Genomic DNA, 21,242 nt, shown 5'->3' with positions numbered 1-21,242 from the left:
TTAAATTTACAAGCTCTTTTGACCATCCCTCCATACATATGAAACACCATTCTCGTTGTTTCTGACCAGGACATTTTTACACAATTGTTTTATTTTAATGAAATACAAATAAATAGGCTGTCTCTTATTCAAATGCATTTTGCTTTTTTATTTTTCTTTACAACTGTATTATGAATGCAGGCAATGGTGCTCTATAAATAACACGGTATTTCTTGTAAATAGTGTTCCTTCCATAACACTTTAAGGATATAATTCTGTTGTTCTTCACTGATTATTATTTTGAACCCTTAAGGCACTTAGAACAACTCTCCACAAATCACAGTAAGAAAACATAAAGTGCCTTATGATTCTCTCCCCTTTTGTCTCCAAATCACCCTGACCCTCTCGCTAACAATCACCCTCTGCCTTTGCGAAGGGCATGTGTTCACTATATGGTTTGGATCAACAGGGCAGTGCAGTAAAAACCCTTGAAATGTGCAATTTGTTTTAGCTGCGCTTAACTTGCATTAACATGAGTTAAGTGCAACTCAAAATCCCGCCCTCCCCCCCCCAGTTGGGATCAGCCCCCCTGACCTGCACAGCCACATCACCATCTGCAGCCCTGGTGCAAACCCTCTATGGCCTGGCTCCAGCTCTGGCTCACCACCCTCTTCCAGTTCAAACCCTCCTCATCCTCCGCAGCCTGGCTCACCACCCCCGCGCATGGCTCTGGTTCAAACCCCTGCATGCTGCTCCGGCTCAACTCCTCCCCAACTGCCCTTGCCCAACCCCAGGACTTACCTTTCAAAAGGGAAAAAACCACCCCCTGGCTTATGCAAAATTCGAGTTATGCAAGGGTGCTTGGGAATGCAACCCTTGCATAACTCGACGGACTAATGTATAGCTGTGATAAACTGACTGCTGATCACCCTCCTGTCAACTCTGTTACTCCTCCCCACTTCCCTTTGTTCTTGTCATCTCACCTGTTTCTTTACTGCTGCCTTCTCCAACTCCCTACCATCACAAATTTGTGGCTAGCTAATCTTTTCCTGTTGATTTCCAATATGAGTGATTAGTACCTAACCCATCTTGTACCTGTACCTGTCTTTCGTTGGACCAATTTCTGGTGGTGAGACAGAGAAGCTTTAGAGCTACACAGAGCTCTTCTTCAGGTACAGCCAGCCATTAAAATGGTCAAGTGATAAGGGTTTCCTATAGGAGTCTGTTAATGGCTCTAAGCAAAAGTCAGGTTTTGTCCTTTATCATAGGATTAATGCTCTTCTGTCCAACTTAAAGGACTCCCAGGCAGGTCTCCACCAAGACAGTGAAGATTTTTGGTAGGATAAAAGCACATATGTATAATTCGATGCCAGTGAAGATATTTTTGAAATTCAAATTTCCAAACTCTTTTTAGTCAAGTGTGGGGGTCAGATACGTCTTTCACTCTGTCCAGCAACCTTAACACTTTTTTGGACTTGATACGTAAACATTTAGCATATCCTACAGTGCCAGTCATTCCTTCGCAAGAATTATGCCACTTTCACAAAAGATGCTTATGTTGTCCACACAAGAGCTGGAGACCTTCCTTGTTAGTTGTGACGGAAGCTGTGTACTGAAATTGGAAGTGCTCCTGTGCTGGCATGAGTGATGGGTGAGGCTGGCCACCACAAGTACATACTGAGCATTTTGGATAGGGTGGTACCTGAGGTAGCTAGTCCTTTTTGTGGCTCATGCTGCCACAGCTACATTTTTGTCTGTAGCACAGTGGCTTTATCAAAGCTAGTTGCATGTGTGTCTGCTTGAGCTGTAATAATAACTGAACTCTGTTCAGCAAAGGCCTGCAGCTGGTCAAACTACACGCATCTGAGGCAAAAGCTAATGCTTCCTTTATTGCTGAAACCAATTAGATAATTTAAATGAGCAAAAGTCCTTTGAGAGGTGTGCTGTTTATCACTTTTCAGTTCTTGCAAAAGTTCATGCTAGCACCATTGTAATGATTGAACACTTTTCTCCTTCAACAACTTAAAAGCAAATCTCTGTTCAGTGTATATTTTATAAAATGTATATTTTACTGTATGTATCACTCCAGGCAGCTAATAAAATCCTACCAGGGTGCTTTGACAAAATGAAATAGGCACGCTGTCAGTTTCTGACTAAAGTACTGGATTCAGGCTCTGCTTTTTATAATGCAGAATTAAAAATACCTCGTTGATGGGAGGAAAGTTACAATTGCCTGGTCAAAAGCTGTGTTTTTATTGTTTCCCAGCTCTGTGTGGTATCTTTGGCATTGTTCAGAACACTCATTGGCTTACATTGTGAAGATGTGATGCTACAGCTAGTTTTAAGGTAAAATCCAAATTCCTTTTCCATTTTAATTCTCCAGTAAGATGTCTCAGTACGCACAGCTAGACAAGACTTCTGAAAGGGAACAAGCAACTTTAAGGATAAGAACACTTACATTTCTGACACACATATGCCAAACCAGCAGGGCCAACAGCCACCACAGTGGGTGGGAGGGGGACCTGGCCCCCCACCCCCAAAGGGGCAGGGCCAAGGGCACAAGAGGCAGAGCTTAGGGCAGACAAGCCTGGTCTCCGCCCCCCCCCATCTCCCCAGTGCTCCCATAGAGCCACATGTGGAGCAGCGGCACAGTGCTGCTGCCGTGTTCTAAAGGGACCTGGACCTCCTGAGCCCCTTTGAAATGCCAGGACCTGGGGCAGCTGCCCCCCATGCCTCTCACCTCCCGGGCCTGTACCAAAGAGAGAGATCCTTCACAGAGTATAGCCTATTGTACCCAGGCACAATGGGCGACACGGCTTTTCACGTGTTCTTCTGCCGTAACGTATTTGTTGAAAAACAAGGAAAGGGAATCCATGGATTATAATTTCCCACTTTTAGGCTGCATCTGTATTACCCCTTTTTGGAAGGGGCATGTAAATGCAGCAGATTGAAAATTCTAATGAGGCGCTGAGGTGAATATTCAGTGCCTCATTTGCATAATGCCAGCCACTTGCCACGTTGAAAGTGCTGCTTTCAAAATGCAAAATAGCTGTGTAGACGCAGTTCCTTCAAAAGGAAGCCCTGATTTTGAAAGCGCTCTTCTTCCTAATCTGTTGAAGAAGGGCACTTTTGAAAGCAGGCCTTCCTTTCAAAGGAATCCTGTTTACACATCTATTTTTGCAGTGCAAAAGCAGCACTTTTGACACAAGTGGCTGGCACTGTGAAAACGAGGCGCTGAATATTCATCTCAGTGCCCTATTAGCATTTTCAAGCCTCTGCATTTACATGCCCCTTCCAAAAGGGAAGGGCAGTGTAGACACAGCTTTAATGTTCCCTGGTTCTAAATAGATAATATGTTTTCTCTTCTGAACATTTTCTTTCATTTAATTATAATCTGCTAAATACACTATGAAGATAGGCTATGTTTACTTCCTCTGCAGCTTCCAAATCTTTTCACTTGCTTTTGCCCAGGAATTTCTCAGATTCCTGCCCTCTTATACCAGGGGAAGAAGGATATTCTGCTTTTAATTGTGCAATGTCCTGAATTAATATATTTCTGTCTTTAAGCATGTTTTGAATTATTATCGGAATCCTAAATTTACCTTTTTTATTTTTCTAGCTTTCTTTTAACATTATTTTTAACAAGTGTATCTGGAATGTCTGTTAGATTGGATTTGGATCAAATCAGGCCACTGGTAACTAATCTTGGATGTATTAACCGTGATGTAATCAGATCATTAACTTGATGGCAAATCCAGACATGTTAACTATCACTCCATGTGTTGTTTCGCCTCCCTCCAGCACAAGTTATACTGGGGTTTCATACGGTTCCTGCTGGTATATGTGGCTACATTAGTAGGGACTGGATCAGACCCTTATATAAGTCTATGGGGAACTCAGTTGCTAAGATTCCTCCAGTGACTTCTACAGAGTTGAATGCTGTATTTCTTTTTGTATTACTTATTTGGAGAGTCGCTTGTTATTAAATGGTGATTTTACCCTAAACAACAAACCAGCTAACACCTATATCACTAAGGCTATCCTAGGTTGCCAAGAACTGTTGGCAAAAGAGACGCTTATTTCGCAATGCATTTGCGTATCTTTTTCCCAACCGTTCAGTCAGGAGAGGGTTTTCTAACATTTGGCCTGTCCACATGGGGCCAAGCGTCAGAAAAAACCCCTCTGTGAAAACATCCCTTCTTCCTCATGGATCGAGGTGGTGTACAGGAATGCCGACAGATCTGCAGTCTGGATGAGCACTCTTCTGACAAAACTTCTGTTGACAGAAGCCTACAGTCTAGACGTAGCCTAAGAAATGGAGTAGAAGTATGTGTTTTGTCCGTTCCTTGTCCCTCCCTAATCCTGTGCTAAAATCCTGTGTTATCTGTTGATTCTTCCCAACAAATGACTCAGCTGGATTTCCTTGTGCTAGTCCCTTCCTGGGTATGCACTGACTTCACCTGCTCTTCTGGTGGACTAGGATCCCAGACTCATCTAGAATAGATCCAGACCAAGTTGGAACCCTCTGGCATGTGTCCATCCTTATTCCATTGCCCCTCCCTGCCCACATTTAGGACAATGCTCTGACATAACTCACAGGCCCCTTCCCCTGATCCAGTGGTTTCCTGTAGCTTAATCCCACAAGTATTTCCTCCCGAAGAGCTCCTGTCCTTCCCTTCTTCCTCTAGACAGAAGCCCAGCGTAACTTCTCAGACTCCCAGACCTACCCTAGAAAGCTGCCATGCAGCTGTTTATCCTTAAATGCAAGGAACATTGCTGTGGGCATGTAATGATTGGCTTTGCTGTTTCAGGTATCTGATCCCGTGTAACCACACAATGTTGAGTCAAAGATGGGCTGTGAGGGAAAGAGACTGTTATTCAGTATGTGCTGCCAAACTACTCGCTTTGACCCCAGCCTGCTGCTCCACTGGGATAACGTTGACCGTTGAAAACCAAGCAAAAGATTACATCCTATGGACAAAGGCTTCAGCCAGTGCAGGTAAACATCAATGTGCACTGTACTGTGAAGGGTTTGGTTTCGAATATGTCAGCCTAGGGTGGGAAAGGGAACGTAATTGTTAGCCAAAAAAAAAAAAAGTCTATTTACTGTTAACATTTGGTAAACAATAAGTAATTTGGTCTGGTTTGGAGAGTTCTGGCATTTAATCACTCCCACATGGCAGCTCTGTCAAATCTGTATTTTAAAGAACATCTGTGTTGGACATGTATGAAGTCATGGGTGTGTATTTCGCTACTGCAGGTGCAGTGTGGCCTGATGGATTGGGCTCTAGGCTTGTCTCTCAGAATTCCTGACTTCTAATGCTGACTCTGGATTAGACACATGAGCAGCCACAAGCAAATATCTTAACCTCTTTGTCTTCATTGTCCTTCACCTTTGGATGCTTGAGGCAAAGAATGTTCTTGCCCTTCTTAGTGGCTGCCTCAGGATATCGGAGGGACTTCAGTTTGATTTTTCTTTATCATATTGTGAATGCTCTCATTGTTCTATCTCAGGTTCTGGACTAGACTTTTGCAAATCCATGTGCATTGTGAAATATGGAAGAACTGTGGACATCAGTTACCTCCAGTACCTGTGGGAAGCTGAAGCCCTCATTCTCCACTGCATGAAAGACTGCCAGGTTTGGTCTGCTCCATATGATGGGAAAGACCCTGATCCAGACACCTTCATCCAAATGCTGGCTGAGGAGAATAATAAAAATGCGGAGCACTCCATGTTCCGACTCCAGCAGCGAACTTTGAGTAACTGCAGCTCCTCTCAAATGACGCAACTGGGAGAGAAGATGCAGTTGGAGCTGGAATGGGATGACAGCTACGACACAGGGATTTCTCCGGGATCTGATGTGAGCTCACCCCAGCCTTATGATGATCTAGGAACTGTAGAGCCACAACTGCCTGCGGAGCCACCAAAGCACATTCAACAGATGAAGAAGAACGCAATCATGCTTGTCAAAGGGTCTTACATAGAAGAATCAGATTTTCAGGATGATGTTGTGGTTTACAGGTTATGTGCCCAAAAGGATGCTCAGGATGATGACAACTCCAAGGAGGAAACTTTAAGTACAGCAACTGAGTCTCAAAACACAATTCAAAACCAAACCATTAAGAGGTCTGTAAACAGCTCACCTCCAGACACAGAATTAGAGGAACACAATAGGAAAAATACAGGCTTACCTCAGGATGTCACACAGGAAGAAACAAACCAGAAAGTAGTTGAAACAAACCTCAAACCAGACCTAGAGCTGCAACCCTTTCCTCCAAAAGTAGATCAAAACTCAGATGGGAGGCTGCTGAGCCCAGATAGTGAGGAATTCATTGCACAGTATGAAAAAATTATTAAAGAACTTGATTCGCACGCTCCAGGCTTGGAAGAGCAGAAATTGCTGACACATGAGCATGTATCTCCAGTGGAAGAGGAAGATGATTTTGAAATTTTTTCAGTGGACACCCCATCTGCAGAAAGTATTCAGTCTCCGTTTGGGCCAAAGGAGGATATATTTCCCAACCGTCCTGCAAGGAGCCAGAATGCTGCATTTACAGGTGGAATTTCCTCATTAATTAAATTCTTTCTGATGTTTGTTACGGTTTATTGGAGCCAACCAAGAACAGGACTCCAGTGTGATAGGCAGCATACAAGTATTGAATAAAAGACAGCCCCTGCACTGCAGAGCTCACAGACAGGAAAAGGGTAGGTCAGAGAGATGGAACAAGCAACGTGCCTAAGGTCATGGCAGTACACTTCAGGTTAGGTCCATGATTTATGATTTGCTTTAAAACCCTTTCAGTGGGGTCATGGTAGAAGGTGGTGGCAGGAGAGGTTAGCGCAAAGAGGCCTTCAGAAGAGAGGAGAGATGGTCACCAGTATGAAGGACAGAGGGTAATAGGAACCTATTGCAGTATTTTTTAAAATGTACTTTGATATAATGTAGCTATGCAATAAAAGTGCATGGGGCTGTTCCTAGGTTGAAGTTTTTGACTTTTATTTGTTCAGGTTTATAAACATTTAGAGTTAGTTCAACACCAGACAGCTGTCATGACTGCTTCATTCCAGGGAAACATCCTATCACTGTGAGTGGTTAGACCAGGGGTCATCCACCTGCAGCTCTGGAGCCGCCTGCGCCTCTTTAAGGAGCTACGTGTGACTCCGTGTGCTGCTGCTGCTGCTTTCACTTGCGGCTCTGGAGGTTGCTGCTGCTCGAACAAAGCCTGCGGTTAAAACGGAATTTAGTGTTTTTGTTTAAGCAGCAGCAGCCTCTGGAGCCACTGAGCAGTCAGCTGCGGTGGGGGGCAGCCGGCAGGGCAGGGAGCTGCTGCTCCATGTGGGATGGAAGTCAGCCTGCAGGAGAGCTGGAGGGAGGGGTGGCTGAGCCTGCCCCGATGGAGCTGCACAGCTGCGCTGAGGAGATGGCAGGGGGAGCAGCAAAGGAGCAGCGGCAGTGCATGGAGCTTGTCAGCTGAGGCAAGTAAATCCTGGGGATGACGGGGTAGGTCTGGGGCTAAAGGGCTTAAATCTCAGGAATGGGGGTGTGGCTTGGGGCTGAGAGGGGTTAAACCTGGGGATGGGGGCGGGTTTGTGGGGTTGAGGCAGGTAAAGCCTGGAGATGGAGGTAACTTAACTTTGTAACTGGAACAAATCATTGTGTGTGCGCTGTTGTTAAAGTAGGGGTGGCGATGTATGGTTTGTTATTTATTAAGGACCGTCTTGTATTCATGGGCAGTGCAGCTCTTGAATTATTGATTTTTGTAACTGCATTTGAAAAAACATGGCTCTTCTCACTATTTTGGTTGCAGAACCCAGGTTAGACTATCTGACCTAATGCAGTGAGTACACATGTAACATTTCTGCAGCTGTTTTGCTACTTACACAGCAGCACATGAAACATAACTAGGGCCAGTCGATTTGAGACTCATAGGATTTTAAAAATAATAAATGTTATGACTGCAGCAATTTGTGTCTGAAATTTCAGATGATGATGTAATTGCAGGGGTCCTGACACAACAATGAATGAGGTTGCGAGGCTATTGTTGGAGAGGGAGAGAGAAAGAGGGTGTCTGTGTCTGTGTCTGTGTGGGGCCGATGGCTGGGAGCCCAGGTCTGAAGGCAGAGCCACTACCTGAAGCAGTGCGGAAGGAGGGAAAGCGTGGTATGGCATTACCCTCTTTTCTTCTTCACTGCTGCTGCTTGCAGAGCAGGGCCCCCAGGCAGCAGCTTCCACTCTGTAGATGTCCAGCTCTGAAGAAAGCAGTGCAAAACTAAGGATAGCGTAGCATGATATAGTATTGCCACCATGCTGTGCTGCTGTTGGTGGAGTCCTGGACAACAGCCACGCTCTCCAGCCCCTCAGCTCTGAAGGCAGCACAGAAGTAAGGGTGCCAATACCATGATCTCCCTAAAATAACCTTACAACCACTCAGCAACCCTTTTGGGTCAGAACCCCGCTTGAAAAACTCTCCGGCCTTGCACATTAAATCTGTATAGCACAGGTTAAAAGCACACAAGAAACCAGTTTTCCGGGGGGACCAGATTTCACAATCTGTGATGTGTTTTTCATGGGCTGTGAATTTGACAGGTCGCTAAACATGACAGAAGAGTGACAGGCTGCTCTGCCGCCTTCTGCTGCTCTTTCGCTTTTGTGCATCAGGTGGCAGCTCAGCAACCACTTCTACATGCACCTCTTTGCAAGCTGGTCTAGGCACCTTGCTCTTCAGATGCCAGTGGCACCCTCGCTGTTGTTTTTTTTTTCCTATTGTGTGAGACATCCAGTGAAATTTGGGCACAGGATTATATTTAAATCATTGGGAGGTTCCCAGTGTCTTCTGGTATGCTTAGCCACAGCAAAGCCCCTAAGGGCTGACTTTAAATAACTTGGAGGAGACATTAATCTTTGTCATTCAGATGTGACAAGCAGGCCTGGATTTGAATCTCAAAGCATTTGGGGAAGGCAATTTGGTTTTTAAGTGCATTTTCCACTATCGCTGTGACAAGTTCTCTGTATCAGGTCATCAAGAGCTCTCCTTCCCCCACCCAAGTTCCCAGATCACATTCAGCTCTGTCTCCTGTCACACAGGTGAGATATCTGGCCACATCCCTTTCTGTCTGCCTCAGGTCCTCTTCTTCCCTTTCAAACGAAGGTTGGCTCCTTTGGCTACAACCCTTTATCCCTCCTAAGCTGGTCCCCCCCACTCTCCTCTCTTCGATCTGCTTCAGACAGTTTTGTAACTGGTGGTGAGTGGGACAGACTTTGGCAAAGTTGACTTTCCAGTGGGGGTTACATTATTACTCAAATGGCATTTCAACCATCTGTGTGGTACTACACAGAAATAGCATTTTGCATGTAATTTGGATCCAGCATTACATTGTGTATTGGTCTAGTGCAGAGGTTCCCAACCTAGTGCAGAGGGGGACGCAGTCTGACAGTTCAGAAAGACATGGTGACCCAAAGCAATTCAAAAACAGGAGTGGAGGAGAGAGGAGCAGTGCCATACCTAACTAAATTTGCACCTGAGGCAAGAATATAACAATGTGCCCCCCTTCCCCATTTATACGTTCATAGTAGTTAGTTATTTCAAAGAAAAAGGGGAAAATACATTAATAAAATCATCATCATCATCATCATCAGTCCCTTGACTGAGGTCGTTGGGGCGCCTAAAATACTAATGCCTAATTTTATTATAATTATTATTTTATTATTATAGTTGATCTGAGTTGTGGTGGGGGAAAGAGCCTCATTGCCAAACCACCCCTCCTGGCTTCCCCAACTTAAACCCCAAACTCAGAGGCTTGAGGGGCTGTGGGGGAGTCGGACCCAGGGGCTGGGGGTGGTCACATGCAGGGGTAGGGAGTGTTGGGAGGGTCACACTTGGGCTGGGGGAGATATAAACAAAAAAATGAAAGCTGACAAATCAGCTACAGAGGACAGAAGGGGGGCAAAAGTGGGGAAAGGGGGGGTGTCAGAATTAATTACTTACTGCAAGAGTCTATTAAGTTGTTTGCCTGGGATGGCTATGAATATCAAAGGTGGAGAAACTGTGTTTTGTAATGCGTAATTCTTTCTCTACTGACAGAGAGAGCTGCTGGATGTGGCAGCGTTAAGGGGTGGCAAATGGCTTTTTTAAGAACCACGTGCAGCTCTGAGCTCCTGGTGACCCTTAACAAATCTAATCGCGATCCATGTTTGGGTCCCAACCCATAGGTTGGGAATCCTTGGTATGGTGGTATGATTTGACTGTCAACTTAGTGCTGTGGGGTTCCATTACAGGAAGGAACTTTGTTCTGCAGAAGCAAATATCCCAACAAATTCTCCCACCAGCTGTGTGTAGACATGCTGATCTGCTCTATGACTTGTACCTAAGTAAAAAAAACTGTCATGTGGCTGTGGCACTGGTGCTTATGCTCAGCTCTTGGTTTAGAAAATGGCGGCTGCTCCTTTAGTATTCTCTGCAGTGTAAAATAATTAAACACACTCCTTCCTCCATACTTTCCACACAAAGAAAAAGTCAGCACTTCAGTAATAAGAATGTAATGTGGCAAATAGACTTTTATGATGGGTACATCAACATTGACCTGTATCTCCAGGATCAGATGTAAAAAAAAAACATTTGTTCTAATTAGTTAGCATTTTTCCTTTTGGAGCTTTTAAACACCTGCTGAGGTGCTCTGGTAAGTTTTTGGAGACCCCTCCCCCCTGTTTTTTCCCCCCATCTGTTCATATTACAGACCTCTAGAGATAAGTATTCTGGTGGTCTTAAGAGGTAGTTTGCAGTTGTTGGTATAAGTACCTGGTTTCAGCCTTTGCCACTCAGATCCCAAGAAATAGCTGACTTGGAATAGTTAACTATGAGCCAACTTCACACCTCCTTTTGGACTTTCTTGCATAGCTGTCTCCATTGCACTGGGGCAGGATGGTGGGGAGTGTCCCAGCGGTACATTGGAATACTGCCGTGAACGTGAGAGGAGGAAGGGTCAAGGATGTACAGGCAGTGTGTGAAGAGTAGGCTTTTTACATATCCTGGGCAGGCAGTATTATGTGAAGGCTCGTTATATATCCCAGCAAAATATTGCAAGAGACCTCCACTGGTAGGAATGTACATGTAGATAGGGCCCAAATTAGTCACTGCTGTTTTAACCAGCTGTATGGTGGCTCAAGCCTTTTTGCTTGTCCTTGGGCTATACGCTGGCTTGTTGGTGAGATGTGAATATACACCATCACCCCCTGACTAGCTTGCCGCATTCTAACTGGCCATATATGGACCTTGCTGGCATGCATTACAATTCAGTAGTGTACTTTGCTCTACCCCACTTTGAAATGCGGTGATCACACTGCAGCTTGCTGCAAACCAAATGTTGGCAAAGACATTTCAGCTCAGATCTTGCTGTCCTCGGATCTTATGTTCTAGCCCTCTCGGGCTTCATAGCAGCACCGCAGGGGAGCAGATCATGTTCTAGTTGGCAGAGAACTGGAGAAGGGAGGCACATCCAGGCTATGGGGTTCCCCCCTAGCAGTCTCACCCCAGCCCTCATGGAATTTGGGATGTAGCTCTTTGGGCAGCTTCCTGTCAGTGAGCTGATGACAGAGTAGTCTTGGCCAGTCTGGCAAGCACCCCCTTCTGCTAGGGCTGCATTATTTATTGCGACCATTATTTGTCACCTAATTGGCCACAGCTGAGGAGGTGGCTCCTCTGTCCCCTAACCTGCCTTTTAACCCTATGATATGAATTAGTTGGGTGACGTGATGGTGAAAAGCCTGTAGTCACCTGGACCCTTTTCTACCTTAATACTCCCAGCTGTGCTCTCCTCAGTGGGGCTGTACCAGTACCCCTGAGATGGGTGACAGAAGAGAACTAGTGCAGACCCAGCCATACTGTTCATCCACAGCAGGGCTAGTTCTAAAACTAAAGGGGCTTTGAACCTCACCCGGGCCCTGTGCCTGATTGATGGAACTACACAGTAGTTATTTGTGGGCTGCTTCCTTGACGGCTGCAGAATACCATAGCAAGGGTGCCCCCACGGAGAGAGTTTGGCTTTTCAGTACGCTCCCACTGTGGGCACTGTGCAGAGGAATCCGAGCTGGACTCACAGCTGAAACTTACACTGAAGTAAATTCATAGACTGTTTTCTGCTAGTCTCTTCACTGTCTGTCTGTTCATCTGCTTCATCATCTAGTGGCACATATTAAAATCCACTTCCATTTACTTAACTCATGTTCACAGTGGCAAAGTCTTTAGCAGCCTTACAGTGAAGGTTGTGTACTTTCATTGTAAATAGTTCTGTATTGTAGTGGCTGTACTGTAAAATGAGTGTACACTCCACCACTGTTCTTCAGAAATGACATTTATCTGATAAAGCCTACATCTCTCAATAAACTATTTTTATGGCTTCTTCACTGTGTGTGAATTTTTGAAGTGCAGGGAATGTTTGTGCTGAAATACAGATTAGTCTAGGGTTGGGTTTTTATGTTTTGAAGCAGCATTTTTATGGTCCCACTAACATACCACTTTGTATTATTATAATGTGAGACACATACCCATAATTTACTCTGTCCAGTCCTTCTGTAGAATTAAGCTAGAACAGCAATAAGAAGCCTGACTCTGCTTCATCTGAAATCGTTGGCAGGACTCCCAAGTAATTTCAATGGAAGTAAATCTAGAGAACATAACATACTGGACTAAATCTTTATTGGCACATATGTGGTTGAATACTTATGCATACCTAATATACTATTAATGTCAACTGATTGGCTAAAGTGCGCCTGCTCGTGATTAGAGTTAACAAGAGATAAAATATATTCAAAGCTGCATCTTCTGTCTGTTCAGACCTGGCTTTTTTTTTTCCTGTTGGGTTTTAAATGGCATGTGGGGAAACTGATTTAGTCAAACATGGGGATTTAAATTCTTTTAAAAATGATTATTCTCCTGAATTTAAGTGTTTATTTTAAAAATAACATTGGTTCCTTTTGTTTTTCCTTTAGGTCCGTTTATCAGCGTAGTGCTATCAAAGCTGGAAAATATGTTGGAGAATTCCTTGCATGTTAACTTGCTGCTCATTGGGATTATTACTCAGCTGGCCAGTTACCCACAACCTCTACTTCGTTCCTTTTTGCTCAATACCAACATTGTATTTCAGCCTAGCGTACGGTCATTATATCAGGTACTTCATCAATGAATCATTTCATGGTCACTGCCAATTTTGCCAGTAATTCTAGTACCTTGTTAATCTATTCTTCAGCTTCTTGCTGTTCATTTGCTTTACCCTGTTTGAGGACCCTTCAATTAGTTTGTTTTAACTGTGTAGAAACTAGGAGCTGGAAATTAACTACCCAACTGGCACTGTACTAGCCTTTAATTTTGGAAAGTAAGAGATTGAGGTTTTAAGCTGTAGTTGCAAGGATAGTATTAAAATTTACTACTCTTATTTTGGCAGGTACTGGCATCTGTGAAAAATAAAATTGAGCACTTTGCATCCAACCATAAAGATTTTCCAAGTCTTCTAATGCAAGCTCAGCAGTACTTGCTTTTCCGAGCAGACATGTCTGATGTGTCTTCAGAGTTACTGACCAAAGGTAAACTTCAAACCATAAAACACTGACTTGTCTGCCCCTTTTCCCACAGAAAGATAAAAATAAGGAAGAGGATATTATTCTTTTTACAAGTCAAATGTATTTCCATATCTGTCACTTTTTAATATGACAATCCTACATTTTTATGAGGTAAATATCTCCCATCTGGAAACTCTTGGTTGTGGTGGTGTTTTAGCACATGAAAACTTATTTCTGAGAAAGTTACAGAATAAGATGTTGGCATGACTTGCTGTCAGACTGGCAGAGTGCACAGTTTATGCACAGGGGTTGCATATGTGTGCTACCTCATTTGATATTTAGTTCCCCATTGAGCAGTGAATCAGCTTTTTTTATAGTAATTCTTGGGGAGAGCAATTGCAGAAATAAATTCAGTTTGGAATTCTAGTAGCGAATACCTTAGACCAGACTAAAATATTTTTAAGGGGGATAAATAAGAGCCAGAAACTTTTGATTATGCCTTTTAGATGGAAAGTAAGTTAAAAATAAAATGCAGTACTAGAAGGGGCACATCAAGGGTGGCAGTGGCTTGGTGTCACCCCTTGTCAAAACAGTCCCACTCCAGCTAACTTTTTTGTAGCATCTCCTGCTTCGGAGGCATGTTGGGCACTACACCTATTTTCATTGGCTTGTCAATTATTAATGTTTCTCACCATATGGCAGGTAACTTTAAATTGTAAATTCCTCTTTTCTAAATGATAAAATGCTTCCAGCAGTTGATGAGGTCAGGGCCTTGCATTGTATTCAGCGCATCAGGCACCTGGTTCTAGAATTGCTGCTGAGTAGTTAGCGGTGGGCACAAGTTTCCATTAAAAAGCTGACTTTCACATAGCATGGGAACTCATAGCATCCACAAAGAACAGTAACCATAGTAACAGCAGGGCACCAGTTAGCCACAGAACAGGGTTCAAGGGATTCTATTTATTGAATCATTATCATCAATCATTTGGAATAAGTAATGAGCATCCCACTGTCCCTACACCTGATTTTTGTTTGGCTTTTCACTGGTGTGTGGGAAGCAAGGGAGGCTTTTTAAAAATGCTTATTTAATTGCCCTTTTTTTTTTTTTTGATGTACTTAATTTTCTTCAGTTCTAATCAGCATGGTGTCAGCGTCTAACGTGCACGGTATGCAGGCTCTGCAAAACTGTAGCCTTTCTTTGGTTACTTCTTGCAGCACTGGTCTTCAGAAGGTGCATGCTGTTCACGAGATATGTATCACAGAGATTGGCGTGGGGGGTTGGAAGACAGATTGCAAGAACTAAAGCACTGTAGGTGAGAGATGTTTACAGTTAGGGTCCACTCTAGGTGTCCTAGAGGATGCAAGATGAGGAGCCACTGTTTAATGGCTATTTTTTTAGGTCCTGTTGCTAAGATTTTTGCACAGTACCTTCCTAACATAACTTCATCCGTCCAAAGAAGTTTTGAGTATTATGCTTCAAAAGTCTCTGTTGTAGGTATTCTGACTGAGTAAAACTGTCGCATAACTTCGGTATTTATTTTTATTTTTTTGTTTTACAATAGCGTTTGTGGACTTCAGCATTTGTTGAGTCCCTTCATTTTGGTCATTATTCAGGAACCTGAAGCAGAGGCTGCTCAAGTCACCTGTATATTTTCTTCTGCCCTCTGGCAGCCCCTGTAAAGAATGAGTCTGACTAATTCTTACAGGCTAAATAAATATCAGGATAAATACATAACTGCAGTTCTGGCTCTCAACCAAACTTGCAATGCCAGTAATCAAACTGTAATCCCTGGGGCAAGCTGCCTCCCTAGTTCTTCTACACATCACATTATATTGATTAAGAAAATGTAAGGTTGAAACTGCTACAGTATGGACAGATAAAATATGGTTGGATTTTACAAGATTATTGCAGAAAGCAGTAATTAAATGAAAATCAGGTATTATAGAACTTTCTCCTAGATTCGCTTTTCAAGTTGAAAAGTGAAAGTGGTGTGTAACTTTTTTCCATAGTCTCTCCTGATTCTTCTGCTCCATTGAATATAGCTGACGATGGTGTGGGGGGGAGCTGATTCTATTGGTGAAAACTAATCCAAAACATAGGTGGCTCAAGACAAAAAAGCAGTAAAGTAGAAGGGATAAATGTGTATTGCAGTATATTGAAAGAGTTCTGAGAATGGTGGAAAATTCACATCTCTGCTTACATTGAAATGGTATAGGGTGACAGGAAAAACCTATTTGGTTTGAAATTGCATATGTAGAGGCATCAGGTTATTAGCTGATGCTGTCTTTACCTGTCTCCCTGGTAGAAACACATCTAGAATATTAGACCTTTTCACTGTCTGTGTTGTAAGATTCTACACTTTGTGCATTTCTGAATTCCAATAAAACAAATTGAGAGCAGAAATGAAAAAACTGACAGAATTCCATTGAAGAGTAAACTGAAGTTGAAATATTTTGCAGAAATGGGTTTGATAAAATAATCCAACAGGAAAAAAAATCAAAAGGTTTTAGGCTTTTTGCATTTAGATTGTTATAACAAATATAGACAATTCATATTTAATATTGATATTTGGTATTTGATTATTGAGACTATTTTTAATTTTTATTTTGCATGTAATTGCAATGCTTGTTTTTTGTGCCACTTCAAATTTTTTTCCTCAAAAAATGTTGCAATTTCCTGTAGAACATTTTTCCCCAACCTGCCTTAAGGGGAAGAGATCAACCTACGTGACTTAAAAAATCTGCAGGGTAAGAGTTATGATTTGACTAGAATTAAAACTAATGGCTTTAGCAAATTGCTGCTAAGAGATGAAACTTTATGCAAGAATCAGGAGGATACACGCTAATTCATATGAAACTTCCCTGTTTCTCTCTCCTCCTTTCCCAGTTGATGATGCATAGGAATTGCCATGGGTGTATCAGACTAGTGGTTTGTTTAATCTGATATCCTGTCTGCCATCAGATCCTTCAGAGGAAGGTGCAAATAACCCAGTAGTGGAAAATTTATAGAATAACCCATCCACGTGTTCAGTGAAAAGGAAACTTCTCTTCATCATGTAGTGGTTAGTTTACACCCGAAGCACATAGACATCTTTTTAATTCTGTCTAATGAAACAGTAGACACTTTTGTTGGTCATATAACAACTGCTTTTTGAAACCTCTTAAGTTCTTAACCTCAATGTTTTCTCTCATGAATTCCACATGATGATGATGATTATACAAAATGAAAGTACAACTTTTGATGCTGTGTTTTAAGTTTGTGGTCTTTGGTTGCAATGTGAAGGTCACTTAATTAAAACCCATTGCTACCTAGGCGTGAAATGAGAAACAATAGGTTGAAATGAAAGTGCTGCTGCCTTTTTAGTTCACTAAATTTATAAAGTTTTGTACTACTTACTTTAAAAGACTAATCTAGCTCCAGTCCTGGGATGAGCTTTGTGAATGCAGACCAGATAGGTGTCTAGATAATGGAAAATATGGCTGGTTGTTCTTATTTTAAAAAATATTTCCTGCCTGTTCCCTAGAATATGGTTGTCTTCATAGAGAAAAGTCAGAGAGCATCGTAACTGGAGGTTTTTTTTGTTTTTTGTTTTTTTTAAATCATGAAATTTCAACCAGTATTTCTTAAATAATGTTGTGGTTGAGCTTTGCAAGAGTTTTTATGAAAATTTACCAGCACAGGTTTTAAATCTACTCACCTGCCTTTCCAAGGTGGTGATAAGGAGAAGATATTTTTCCTGATTGTCCATAATAAACAAACACTTATGCCAGGTAAGCAGGAGAATAGGCAATTGTAAGGCTGTATTATTTTAAATCATACTTTGGGAGAGGAGTTTCCTCCCATAAAATGTAAATAAATTGGATTTCTCTTTCTAAAGGTACCTTCAGATATATTCGTTTCCATTATCCTGCCTTTACTTGTGGAGTTTCTTCCAACTTGGCAGCTCTCAGAACAAATTGCTAGGGGGAAAAGGGAGCACATGGGGGTTGTGGGTGGAAGATAAACCCTACAGGCCTGTCTGAGTGTGGATATTCTCTTTTTGGGGGGTAGAAGGAATAGAATTTGGGCGGCACAGTGTGTAAAAGCATTGCATTTGAATAAATACTAGTGGTGTGAATACATCTTCCAGCACACATTCCATAGGACTGTAGCTTGCTGTTTGACATCCAGTTTGCTAACTAGTCAAAACTGTTTACTTTTTTTCCTCTCTCCCTGGATTTAGATAACCTGCAGCCTAACAGCAGCACAGGGAAAGGAAGAAATCTTTCTGAAGCTTCCCACACCCTGCTCCAGCCTTTCTTGGGACACAAAGCAAAGAGAGTAACGGCACTCCCTGGTATTCCCTTGCATGTGAGGAATGCCATACTTGCAGCTGCCCTGTTCCCTGAGTTTCTAAAGGAGCTAGCAGCTCTTGCACAGGAACATTCCATCCTGTGTTACACAACACTGGATGATTGAGGGTTGTTACTAGGGTCACTTTTGGAGGTTCTTTTTCTAAAATTTTAGAAATTTAATATTTTTTTAAAAGCAAAGCTGCTTACAAAAGAGAGGTCTACTTTGATACTTCCTGGCAATACTTGATCTCAGAAAAAAATTCTCATTCCATACTACCTTTATATTGGGCCTTACGAATTCCGAGTGAGCAACATACAAATATGATACATTGCTGAGGGGTTCTGTTATTTCAGATTTGTACCCCCTTTCCTTCTACGTACACACAAGTTCCTCACTGCTGCTGTTTTTCAGTTCTGGCCTGGAAAAGTGGGTTGCCTATTGGGAAAAGTACCTGACAATGTAAATGTATACAAAGACTGCACAAAATAACTGAAATAAGCATTATGGGTTAAGGGTCAAGATTTTGTGCAGGGTGGTTTGGCTTGCCTTTTTTTTAAAAGGGGAAAAATCCCCTTTACCAAGGGCTAGGACAGTGAATCCCAGCGTTCTTGTGTGTTTAAAGGCATGATGGGCTGAAAGCAGGTGCTGTACCCAACACATACCATATTGCCTTATGTTGCATACAAATGTGCAGCCATCAGCTGTTGGTCTTTTAAAGTCCAATGAAATGTGTAAGTGAATGTAGAGTGCAGACTGCTTGGAATTTTCCTTGCCGTTTCTTAGCATTGTTTGATAAACACTGTCCTGTGACCTAAAAGCTCAAACAAGCCTTATGTTGTAAGATTTGCACAAAGTGGAAAACAAAATGATTCTATGCAAACTAACAAATCTGTAAAACAAACTTATTTGTCTATTGATAAGCTGAAGAAAGGTATTAAGTATCTTTCAGTAGTGTTAAAAAGGGTGACTGATCTATTTGTGCTAAGTACTGCTTTTTATGAAAAAGGACAGCTTTCCTCTGAAAAAAGTCTTGAATATTGCTTTTTTAAATGTCACTTTGGTTAAGGAAAAACAAAATGCTACATGTAAAGAAACACTGGTTATTTATTTTTAAGTTATGTGTTTGCTTTTCCTACTATTGCACTTTTGGAGTAACGTGGGGGTGGGGCAGGACAATGTCAGGTAGTTGGGGATGAAAAAGTCACAGAGAATCAAAAACTGTGAGAGAGAGTTTGAATGACTGCTTAAGAAAATTCTCTAGGGATGAGGTTCATTAGAACCACCCAAGCATAATGAACTGGTGCATCACCCCTGCATTTTGTCTTGGTGGCATAATTGTGCTTCCAGTGCTATGCTTTGTTCTACATAAATGGAGGCTCAGCTCATGAAAGCCTTAATGTTACCCCTTTACACCACAAGGAAACAACAACCACCCAAAATGCTGGAAGTGGGAAGTAAGCCTGGTAGGAAAGCAGTTTTAGTTAGCTGCTAGTTAGAATTCCCCAATACTGTAAAGCCCCATATTATAACTTTCCAATTTCAAGCATGTTCTCTTTGTGTAGGGAATGTAAATGGAAAAAGCCTGGAAAAAAGAAATAAGGTAAAATTTTGTAAATTACTTATGTGACTTAGGAGCTGAAGTTGCATTAAATTTCAGAGGTGCATGGTCACAAGGGGTATGTCTACACAGCAATTAAATACATGCAGCTGCTTTGGGTTCATTGTCCGTGGGCTTACAAAGTTGCTCCATAGATGCCTGTGCTCTGAGATGGTGTTAGCAGAGAGGCTGCCAGAATCCTGGCTTCAATCTGAGCCCAAATTTCTGTACAGCAGTTTATTCCCATAGCCTAAGCCCCACGAATCCAGGCCAGCTGCAGGTCTTTTATTCCTGGGTACACATACCCTTAATGCTTTGCTTTGAAAACTGCACCCATCATCCACAGCAGACAAAGGTGGTGGTGGTGCCTGACTGCATTATATCCTAGCTGTAGGACATATTGAAAGTCCTAAAGTGGATTGGTACTGACTGTCACCTTCAAGAACTTCCTTGGACTTGGCATCACTTGTCTGTCTAGCTATTTGTAATGTACTCAAACTCCAGGATTTTTGAATACCAGCTTTCTTCCCCTGTTCTGTCCTGGTGCTGCCTCCTAGCTCTGTATGTTCAGGCCCACATTTGCCTGTGATTTACTTTCTTCTCTGTTGCTCCTGCCCCACGTCACTGTCAGATGCCATTCCACCAAAACACTTGCTAGGTTCCTTGCTCCTGCTTTTAAAAAGATTCATTTCGTTTAGGAATGGGCAAATTCTGTCACTGATTCCTTTTCCTAGCGAGAGGGAGAATGTATGCACATCCTCCTTGGACAAATCACCTTAGAGCATGCCCGTGCTCTCACAAATTAGCCCCTAGAGCAGGAGTGGCCAACCAGTTAGGGATGAAGAGCCATAGACAGAGTGCAGTGAACAATGTATTATGTATGTATTTTATCTATTTATATAGATATATCTATAGGCAGATAGATAAATATATAATATATGGCTCAATACTGCCTCTCTGCCCCTGCTCTGAAAGCCCTCCCTGGGAGCCAGGCACCTCCAGCCCCGCTCCTCTGTTGTAATTTGAGGCTGGTGACTCACCGGAGCCATCACTGCCCTAAATGCTTCTCCCATCAAGCACAGGAGTGCATGCATGTGTAGTCTAGTGGATTTACTGCCATTGTGTCCTCATGGATCTTTGGTACCATTGATGATAACCAGAAGGCTGCTGGCATGCATGTTCAATGATATGGGCGGCAGTGATCGCAGCAGACCCTGGTGAGGTTCCTCAAAGACTACACCCCAGATAAGGCTGGAAGGTGCCTGGCCAGGGTTTATTGCCAAGCAAGGTACAAGTAACAGGTGTCGAGTATACTGATACACTGTACAGGGGTACCTGCAGCCCTGGACTGATGTAGTAATGGGGAATTCCACTGCCCCCCTAGGTCAGACAGACGGGTCCCACAATACCACGTTCTATACAGGTACAAACAAAGCTCATCTCACTGCTCACACAGAAGGTTGCCACTCTGACACTATATAGATACCACCCATCCTCCTGAACCGCATGGTTTGATAAGATCATCTCTTATCCATCATGCTGATATTTTAGACCCTTTCCTGAAGCTAGGTCTGTATCTGTGAGGAGTAGATACCAAGCAGTTTTTTAATGAGCTGATGGTACCATGTGATTTCAGCTTGTACCACTTATTGTTCTGCACCTGGACCAGTTAGGGGCTGTGTCTACACTACCTTCCTACTTCGAAGGGAGGATGGTAAGTAGGGTAGCAGAGAAGGAGCCGTGCCAGTCTACGTACTATCAAAACAAAATTTAGTTT

General features: G+C 42.7%; 1 protein-coding gene across 1 annotated transcript in view; it reads left to right on the top strand.

Annotated features, from left to right (window-relative positions):
* FHIP1A (FHF complex subunit HOOK interacting protein 1A) overlaps positions 1 to 18,439 on the top strand; it is a 50,078-nt gene extending 31,639 nt beyond the window's left edge. Inside the window, exons 6-11 of the mRNA XM_074993178.1 lie at positions 2,246 to 2,325; positions 4,791 to 4,978; positions 5,494 to 6,537; positions 12,966 to 13,144; positions 13,418 to 13,556; positions 17,756 to 18,439. Of these exons, the coding sequence (XP_074849279.1) occupies positions 2,246 to 2,325; positions 4,791 to 4,978; positions 5,494 to 6,537; positions 12,966 to 13,144; positions 13,418 to 13,556; positions 17,756 to 17,991 (1,866 nt within the window). The 3' untranslated portion in view covers positions 17,992 to 18,439. The remainder of the gene's footprint in view (positions 1 to 2,245; positions 2,326 to 4,790; positions 4,979 to 5,493; positions 6,538 to 12,965; positions 13,145 to 13,417; positions 13,557 to 17,755) is intronic.
* Positions 18,440 to 21,242: the final 2,803 nt, after the last annotated feature.

This window comes from Carettochelys insculpta, chromosome 4 (genome assembly GCF_033958435.1).
Source record: "Carettochelys insculpta isolate YL-2023 chromosome 4, ASM3395843v1, whole genome shotgun sequence".
Lineage (NCBI taxonomy): Eukaryota > Metazoa > Chordata > Testudines > Carettochelyidae > Carettochelys > Carettochelys insculpta.
This window is presented reverse-complemented; position numbering and strand designations above follow the sequence as displayed.